This window comes from Olea europaea, chromosome 11, assembly GCF_002742605.1.
Source record: "Olea europaea var. sylvestris chromosome 11, O_europaea_v1, whole genome shotgun sequence".
NCBI lineage: Eukaryota > Viridiplantae > Streptophyta > Magnoliopsida > Lamiales > Oleaceae > Olea > Olea europaea.
In genome coordinates, this window is record NC_036247.1 from 11,373,962 (window position 1) to 11,384,340 (window position 10,379).

General features: G+C 38.6%; 1 protein-coding gene across 2 annotated transcripts; it reads left to right on the top strand.

Annotated features, from left to right (window-relative positions):
* The first annotated feature begins 665 nt into the window (after positions 1–665).
* On the top strand, positions 666–4,861 carry LOC111404893. Of its 2 annotated transcripts, XM_023033623.1 has the most exons (5): positions 666–750; positions 2,456–2,532; positions 2,935–3,640; positions 3,743–3,882; positions 3,974–4,861. In XM_023033623.1, exons 3-4 carry the CDS (start codon positions 2,937–2,939, stop codon positions 3,786–3,788), a joined length of 750 nt encoding a protein of 249 aa, XP_022889391.1. In that variant the 5' UTR covers positions 666–750; positions 2,456–2,532; positions 2,935–2,936; the 3' UTR covers positions 3,789–3,882; positions 3,974–4,861. The 2 variants fall into 2 exon arrangements, with proteins under 2 accessions (XP_022889391.1, XP_022889390.1); XM_023033622.1 differs by having other exon boundaries at positions 2,935–4,861.
* Positions 4,862–10,379: the final 5,518 nt, after the last annotated feature.

Consider the following 10,379-nt stretch of genomic DNA (forward strand, 5'->3'; position numbering starts at 1 on the left):
ATAGGGGTTATTTAACTTCAAGCGATAACTCCGAGGTCACCCTCTCAAGTATTGACCAAGAATCATATAATTAAAGAGGATATTTCATTGGGTGTCAAAATTTGGGTATGTATTATAAAAAAATGCCACATTTTAAATTGTTTATAAAAAATGTCAATTTAGGACAATTTTGTCCCTCTGAATCATTAGAATACCTTTTGTGTCCTTGTACCAAAAATTGTGTTAATTGTCAGGTGAAATGACAATTAATGTTGGAAACCAAACCACGAATAAAAAAAACAAATAAGACATGAAATGAAAACAAAGGGAAGGAAGACAAATCGATAGACACAAAATCCCCAATCTCACTCGTCTCTCTCACTGTAATCGACCACCACCCGGCCGTCAACGAAATTGGAAGTTTTGCTGCAATCGCCCGCCGCCCCACCGTCGAAGACCACTAGCAGAACCTTCGGCATCCAAGGTCCTTTACGATATCTTCAGGTTCGGTGTTTTCTTTCCTTTTTTCGCTCCCTTGTAAATTTTTTACCTCTAGTAGAATCAATGCTGTTGGCTCATGAAAAATGTACTCTAGTATTCTGAAATTGCAAAAAGGGTTTTCGTGAGTTTCACGTTGTATAAATCGGTTTGGAATTTTTGTTTTATGCTTTAATTTTTTTTTTTAAAGTTTTGCTGCAATCACCCGCCGCCCCATCGTCGAAGACCATCGGTAGAACCTTCGGCGTCCAAGGTCCTCTACGATATCTTCAGGTTCGGTGTTTTCTTTCCTTTTTTCGCTCCCGTGTAAATTTTTTACCTCTACTGGAATCAATGCTGTTGGCTCATGGAAAATGTACTCTGGTATTCTGAAAATGCAGAAAGGGTTTTTGTGAGTTCCACTTTGTATAAATAGGTTTGGAATTTTTGTTTTATGCTTTAAAATTTTTTTTTGTTTGTTTTTGGCCAACCCATAATGTTGTTGGCTCATGGAAAATTGACTCTGGTATTTTGAAATTGCAGAAAGGGTTTTCGTGAGTTCCACGTTGTATAAATCGGTTTGAAATTTTTGTTTTATGCTTTAAATTTGTTTTTTTCTTTGTTTTTGGCCAACCCATAATTATCTCCCGTTTGTTCATGAGTATTCAAGATTTTATGGAACCAAATAGTAAAAGATAGGAAAAATGGAACACAGCCCTTAATCATTGCAGACATAAAGACAACATATAAAATTTAGTTTTAAACCTTAAATTTAGTTTTTGCATTTTATAGGTGTGTAATTATTATTAGGGGAATAATATTATTATATTTTTTAATTTATATTTGTAACGTCAACGTGTTATAAATTGTAATCACATTATGGAGTTTCGTAAATAATTCTATGATCATGAAATTACGTTTGAAGCTATTCGAATGACCTACAGCTATTGAAATAAAGGATTTTTATACCGGTCCATATATAGATCCAAAAAGTTGATATTTTGGACATGCAGATGTATGAATGATATAGTATTACTTTAGCTTAAATTTTAAAAACATTTTTATATCTTGGTTTAGGCATTAGGTCACTACTCGAATAAAGTTTTAGGTTTTAATACTGTCCTTTTTATAAAATATATATATAGCAATGTTGATTAAAATTTAAGCATTAGATATAAATGTATTTTGTTATTCTTGGTTGGGAATATGAGTAATTATTTTATTTAAAAATTGAAGTTTTGAGTCACATTTATTTATTTATATTTAATTAATCTTCAAACGCATCATATTACATCCAAATTTTATCAATTATTTGATCTGGGTAACATCTAAAATTTAGATTACGTAAGTGTTTTGAGCAAATGAAATGAGAAATAATTAAAATGGAAGTCTCTCAATTTTCAAGGAATGTCATTTTGTTTGTGTGCATAACATAAGTTCTTTGTGCAATTCAAATGAGGAAACTATCGATGGAAGTATTTACCTTAACAATTGTTGACATTCCAGTAAATGCCGTGTAACTTGTGGTGCATTTCTTTATAATCTATGGAAACGACCTTTTTGTTTTCCAATTTTTGTTAGACATTTGGTCCTAAGCATGCTGAGATGTACAATGCACTCCACTATAATTTTACTTGTGAAAAGAAATATATTAAAACAACTTTTCGTAGGATGCCTTTTATAGATAACATTTAGAATTGTACCTTGATGTGGAACTTGTTGAATTATATTATACTTCGGGCAATTACGTATGAGAAAAAAATATTATACTTCAGGCAATTGTTGTGCAATTTGAAAATTACTTGGGAAGAAGTTTATAAAATGTACACATCCGTTGACAGGCCGTTGTTTAGCTGGATTGTTAATAATATTGATTTCATAGGGAAAATTTGTAAATTACTTTTTAGTTCATCTTGTTATTTTCCATAAATTGGTCATGTTCAATTCGTTGTTTCGTTCAATAGCGTGATTGCCACAACTGTTGTGTTGTCATGTACAGGTAGTCCAGTTTAATTGCTGAGGACATCTATCCATTCAATATCAAAGCAATAGCATGTCCGCCATCGTCCCCCAGCTGTAGGCTTCTCTCTCTCCCTCTTGCTTAGTTTTGTATTTTTCAGTTATTTTTTCCTTCCATTTAGTTCACGGTAATTTGCAGTCGTCTTAAACTAAAGGGAATTTCAATTCGTTGCCCTTGCATGTGAATTTAGTTCACTTGCATATGTCAGTTTAGCAGGCAGACCAACTCCCAGCAAACTGTTGTACCCGAGGTTTCACCTCAATTTTTCTCGACAGTTAATCCTCCAACAATCGGTATCCACAGGTCTTGATAGATCATCTGTCGGTACCGACGGTTGACTTCAGTTTTTCTCGACAGTTCACTGTTATGGCGCATGCTTTCGCTTCATTAAATTGCTATATACGTTACAATTGTTTATGTTTATCCTGTAACCACGTTTTTTCCAATTCACCTTGTAGGCATGATGGAGTTCAAATTCCGTATACCTGAAGATGCAAGGTTGCGGGCCCACATTTCGCAACGTAGCAACCTCAAGCTGGTGAAGACTGTAATGGACCATTTCGACGAGCGGCAAAGGGAGGACTTCCGCAACTCCTCCCTCGAGTATCTGGCCGAGATTTCGGATATTCAATTATCTGCTCAACTCATCCAGCAACTAGCGTTCAGAACCATCCACACAAATAAGCTCTACGAGCTATGGTTTAGCGTGCAAGAGCACCTCACAAGATTTGGTCTACAAGAGTACGCGCTTGTGACGGGGTTAAGACGCGGTTCATTCCCAGAGGGTGCTGAATACGAACGAGTGCTACAGAAGAGGAGGTTGAAAGAGAGGTACTTCAAATCCAATAACAAAATTTCTTTGGCTCAACTCCAGTCTACTATGGCCCGATCTTCGATGCCCCGAGCTGATCGCTATAAGCTAGGGCTGGTTCTAATTCTCGAGGGAGTTTTCAATGCTCCGGATAATAATGTCGGTATCCATTTGCCTACACTATCAATCGTGGACAACCTTGCTATATTTTTTACCTACCCTTGGGGTAGGGTCGGATATAGGCGTCTATTGCACGAATTCCGGGGTACTTGGGCAAAAAAATTCCAAAAGGTGAAGAAGAGGAAGGAGAAGGAGATTATTTACACGGCCACGACTTTCCCATCGTCATGTAGGTATGACCATTCGTTCTACTATTGTAGCATGCCTGATTTTTCCCTGGTAGCGTCATGCTTAGAATCTTTCGAAATTTAATTTCTCTTTCTTGCTCCGACAAGTATGGGCGTACGAGGTGCTTCCGGAGGTTGGGGAACGTTTTGCTGAGCGAGTAGGCGAACGACTGCCACGACTTTTTCGCTGGTCGGCACGGAAACAGCCACAGCATCGTACGTACGATGCATTCTTCAAGAATGTTAAGGTATACATAGAACACGATCCCAAGTTCCTTTTCGAACGTTTCGGTACAATCTTGTGCCTTCTAATGTGAGTACTGCAACCTTGTTTTGTAGCTCCACGTGTTTGCAACACTGCATCCCACCGATGCTGAGGCTCAACAACCCTATTTTTCGCTCTCATGCCGTACGATGATCCTCCCGTTACGGTTCTGGATAACATTTCAAGGATCGTTGTAGCGCCACAATTTAACGCATTGGGCGACGGCAGTCGCGGCGGTGGATGATAAGTGCATTTTGTGCACTTATTCGGACTATATAACTAGGCTTTTATGTTGTCAAATTATTAATTTTTATCTAACTTGTGTTAATTTTCTTTTGATTTTAGTTATGAACCCGTTTTGAAGCAATTGGAAAAGAAAATGATCAATTGGCCATTGGATGAAAGTTTGTAGACAATGTCCCACACTTTACAAATTGAAGGGCTCGTGTTGAACTAAAAAAGGATATGAATAACACTATCAAATCAATTCGAGGACTAAAGTACCTTAATTCCATGAAGAGAAGCCTTGGAAAATAAATTACATTTAATTGGGCATAAGACCAATTGGAATTGGAATAGAAACTGGGTTTGATCATTGAAGAAGTCGACTGAAAAAGTTGACCTAGGTGGAGAATTAAAAAAGAGTGCCGAGGGCTTAATTAAAGAGATTGGGCGGCAGAAAAACAAGAGAAAAAGGCTGAAATTGATGACTGGTTGGGGCTAAATTTAAGAATTATATACGGACAGATTGGAGGCCAAAAACTGGAGTGGTGGAATTAATAATTAAACCAGCTGCTGGGAATTAATTGTTGGGTTGCAAAGTGAGTTGAATTATATATTTGTACATCCACCGGAGGCCGACAATTGAAGAGGGAAAACTGATAAAATCGGCCAGCTGTTGGGAAGAATTAGTAGGATGCAAATTGAATTATATATTTATATATACATCCACAGCAGCTAAGGTCGAGGGCTGGAGAAAAAAATAATATTTATATAGACAGATTGAAGGGAACATAAAACGAGCTGCCTGCTGGGAAATTCTCACGCAGAGGAAGGACACAAACCATTGGTGGCTGTTTTGTTGGAGTAAGAAGATATAGACAGACACATGCACAGAAACAGAAATCTGAAAATTGCATAACTGGTGGCTACTGGAAATAAAGAATAGGGTGCTGCCTTATAGATGCAGAGAAACACGCAGATTGGAAACGGGAAAAATTGGAGAAATTACACAAAGTCGACGGTTGCAAAATAAATTTGAGGAATCATTCACGTTTGGTCGATTTTTGGTGATATTTTTCCACTTCTCTTTGTTTAATTTTAACATTATGCTCGGCTAGATTATTTTGTGCTAGGATTTGCGATGAACCTTATATTATGAACCCTTAATCTGGAATTTATTTGACGTTAAAATATGTTTTTAATTATTGAATGATTGGTATGGATTTTATTTTCTCTACAATTATATGCGCAATGGTTGTATGAGATTTGTGGCTTGTTTTACGCTCGAGAGATGGAAAATAAGTTAGATATTATGTTAATTGTCGTAAAGTCTGATAGGGGATAGAAATATACCGCTATACTTTACGTGATCTTTAAGTATTCATAAATTTTTAATGCATTTTAATATGTTCGCATTCGTCGTAGAAATATAGTCGGATTGCATGTGAAAATAGGTTTAATTCTACTTGAGAGAGATTGTTAAACAAATTAGGAATATTGGTCTTCATAATTGAATCGTGTTGTCAATTTTATAAAATTCGGATTAAAGGGGATTAGGGATCTTAGTACGCATTTCGTTATCATATTTTTATAGAACTTGCATTTAGTTATAATCACGCATTTAATTTAGTTAATTTAGGCTTTATATTTATAAGTAAGTTATTAAATCATAATTTAATTAGCGAAAATATCAAGAATTTCTATTGTTTCGGTTAAGGCGAAGATAATTTAAATTTAAACTAATACAATCTCTGTGAGACGATACTTGGACTCAAAATGTCTACTTTATTACTTGAAAGCGACCCGTGTACTTGCGGTGTAGGATTTTAGCGAACAGTGGACATGCAGGAAGGGAGGATTCTGACGAGGAGGCATCCGAAGGAGGAAGCAGTGAGGAGCAGAGATCCGAAGGTGATGAGGAAAAAGGTGTGTCGGGCAGCGATCCCGACGGTGAGGATACTGGCGAGTTCGAGGGTGACCGATCCAGCGCCGATGAGGACACCCATGGAGGAGATAGGGGTACCTCTTCCTCACCTCGACTGTCGTAAAGTCCTTCTCCACAGCAACGGAGCATGACACAGGCAAGAGCTGTTGGAACATTTTCACCAGGCCTTAGTAGATGGGACGTGGAGGAGCTACTGTTGGACCAAAGAATCCTATTTGAAATGCGACTTCAGGCAGTGAAGCTTGAAATCGAATAGCACGTGAGCTCGGAATGTACAAGTCTTCGAGAGTTCTTAGCTGCCCTCGTGGCCCGAGCTGATATTTGTTCAAACTGGACGTGTAGTAACGTATATTTGAAATGTTTAAACAGAGAGATATTTGTGTTGCAATGAAGCCCCTTGGCTCGCACTTATTACAGCATATATCCGCAGCGGTCCTAAGTTATTGTATCAATTATCACGTGTAAGTGCATTCGTAATATTAGTTAAAGTTCAGACAATGAGCCATTAAAAATGTCAAAACCATGACAACCACAACCTTCGAGTTACAAAATGAGTTCATGTCTCTGTCATTATTTTCGATGGGTCGTCGACCATGTACGTTCAGATCATGAGCCATACGGGCAAGACCTTGTATGCTTTTCACCATGGTACAAGTAACTAGAAATTAGTTTGACAATATTTTATTTGCAGGACATCCCCATTGCTTAATACTACACATGATTAAATGAGCCTAATATGTGCTGCTAATTATGGGAAAATGGGGATAACGGTACACTTCACATTGACAAGGAGATTGGACATGGTAGTTGGGTAGATTATGAACGTAATTGCTTCCCCCATTCTTCTTGCTTATAAATACAGGATATAACTTCATTGTCCCTTACAAACAACCTAGTTGAATACCATTCTGAGAATTAGAAGTCCTCACACACCATTCGTTTCGTCAATACTTTACTATATCGATGTAATGAGTTCGTCCACAGGAAGCACCGAACTGTTCAACGTCAATGAGCCATTACCAGTTCTCGGTTCATCTCCGTTATTTCCAATCTACATTTCGTCAGACGATGGAGAAGCTAAGCCTCGTATTGGTAGGAGAGTCATTTCTCCCGTTCCGTTTTCGAACATGGAAGATGTAGCGGCAGAGGGTGCACAATCACCCAACTAAGTGCTCAATGAGGATTTCGAGGTCGACGCTGGATATGAGGGGGGAAGCGACGAAGACTGGCTAGCTTACGTTCCACATGAGGTAATTATTATCTCGTCGAACGAGTCAAGTGATGACAGCGGGGGACAATGATCAGTTGTGGAGGATGAATGAAGTGAGACCCATGTTTCGTAGTGAATAAGTGATGTATAGTCCTGTATTTTGTACTTCTTCTATTAGGTGAACACAAATTGTAAAGGTATGCATGACCATGCCCGTAGGATGTCACGAATGGTGTATTTTGGGGTCTAGCTGTCGAGAATGGCAGACACAATCTGTCGGGAATGACAAATGAAGTGTCGGGCTTCAATGACAGTATTATGTAAATGGACCCGTATTTTGTAGTACATGGAGCCAATATTATGAAATTGTGTTTATCGTGCGCTCAATTGTGGTCAATCGTGTCGGTATTGACGATGTTGCAAATTATAATCTGTTTCGTGGGAATTGGAATATGCTTTTTCGAGTGCACCAAAAAATGGGAGGTTATTGGTATACGAGGGAAAATTGTATGGTTTCAAAGATATATTCCGTCATGCGTTCGTGCGTGTGCGTATTTGGAATAATGTAAGGCCATAATGGGTATGCGCACAACATACCTTGAGCGGATGTTAAAAAAAAAGGTGCATCATGCCCTCAGTTCAGTCAACTATTTAAAATGTTGCAATTTATAATTTACTTGGCAGGGATTGAAAAAATTGTTATCATGTGGACAGTCGATGGACCGTAGGTGTTGCCGACTACCGTCAAGTATTTAGCACAATCGTGGAGTTGGAGAGTGAGTTGTATGCTTTTAAAGATGTTGTGTCCTGTAAGATTTGTAATTTTATTTCATTCTATGAACGAAATGTACAGTTCACCATGTATGTGAAGCTGATATTGAATGTGGTGCAAATTTTCTTCAATTGTCGAAAATGAATGAGACATCTGTCTAGATTGACAGTTTAACTGTAACTATGGAAAACTTCTCTATTATTACAAGTTGGCTCATATAAGTTCATTTCTGTACAGAGAATGGTAGAGACATGCATGAACATGGAATTATGATGTGACACAAGGGTACAATTGATAACAAAATACTAATAACTGCATTGGTTTAGTACAAACGACATCGGTAAGAAGTAAACATACAATGTCGACAGTCACAGAGATGAGTCTATTTGAACGGGTCGTGTTAGAAAGGGATTCGAACATGTGCTTCGATTATGACCCACTCTACCACAACGGGTGCATTTCCTTACTCATGTGGTCACTCGTATCTGGATCGCTAACGTCCTGTAGGTGGTCTATCTGGAGGACGACGTACACTTGATGGCAGAATAACAGTACCTGTAATTTCGTTCGGGACAATCTAGTCCACTTCACGCATAACAGGATAGATTACTTCGTTGTAGGCACCCCTTCAGTATTTCGATGTGTAAAACGGTGAGCATAAATCGAACAATGACTTACCTTGCAAACAGGCAGCACGACTTGCATGACATACGATTAAGCTGAAACTCACAACAAGTGCATATGTTATCGAAAAAGTCCACGATGTTCGTGTCATTGGAAAGTTGTCCGTAACTCGCTTTCCATCCTCGATGATAACATAGCACTACATGTGGTTGCATTGGTTCGACGTTCGTAGTACCACTTTTGCATAGTTTGGCGAATGTGTTCGATCAAACATGTGATGGGCAATGAACGTGCACGTCTCAACATTGAGTTCAAAGATTGTGTATTGTTATTTGTCAATATGTTGTAACGTTGTCCAAAGAATAGTGCTCGTGACTAAAATGAAAAATCAGCTTGCTCCAAGTACCCATACGCTCTTTCACTTACCCTACAAATCTGTCTCATAAGTCTTTCGAACTCTTCGACTCGAGAAGTTCTTGCAGCTCATTTGAATAGAAATATTGCACTTGCGTTATTATACCGCTGGATTAAGTCCTTCTCCAAATGCCAAATACAGTACCCATGGTGAAGCAGGGGAAATACGTGAGCAATGGCATTAGAAATACTGTTTTTCCTATCGAAAATAAAAACCGATTCATCTGAGTCGCCTATAAGCTCTTTCAAGTTCGACAGAAACCACATCTACGATCTGTTCGTTTCGACATCGACGATTCCCCATGCTAAAGGATAAATCTGTTTGTTGGCATCTTGGCCGGTTGCCAGCAGAAGTGTACCTTTGTATGAACCTTTCGAGTGACTACCGTCAACACAAATAACAGGCCTCAAGTGGTGCATGTAACCACGAATGCTTGCACTGAATGCTAGGAAGAAGTAATGAAACCTGTTACGGGAATCAACTTCAATGTAGGTTACTGTCCCCGGGTTACTCTCTCCTAGGACGTAACAATATGATGATAGCTTCTGGAAACTATCCCCCGGTATACCGTGTAGCATTTGTAAAGCAGCCACCTTGCCCCTATGTGCTTTTTGGTAACTTATTTTCACACCAAACTCGCGTTCCATGTCATGTGTAATAGCGGTAGGATCGTATGATCGGATCATCTAATTTTCCCAAAATATGCTCGGCAATTATAGAAGTAGTGGCACGTCGATGTGCATTACGACGAAAATCTATGAAACATGTGTGCACATTGTTGAATTTACGGATCATAAATATTGCAGACTGCTTCACACTCGAAACTCGTAACATTAACTTACAATTATCGTCTGTACATACGACAGCTAACATTTTGAGGCTTGACCTGTTGACCTTAAAAAGGAACTTCTCCTGCAAAGCAAGCACACGAATTTTGGAATACAGCTCTTTCTTGCTGAAGAATATCTGCCGTTCAACAAGATCGGATGTATTTACACTTGTAATCCATTGGTATGTATCCGAACTCTGGGAATGTGCTGACATTCCCTTGTAAACATCTGCAAAATTAGCACCATTTGTACCATGTAGCGGGTCGTCCAACATCTCATGTAATGGTGCAGCCCCAACGTATTCAATTGGACTATCAGCTATATTATTGCTTGGGGCACTAGGCTCATGATGGATGTCATTGTGTTGTACGTTATGGGAACTATCCGCTGCTCCGAATGAAGGGTCGTGCAAATTTGTATTCTTCCCCATGTCAACACTCGGCAAATCAGTTTCCAAAATAG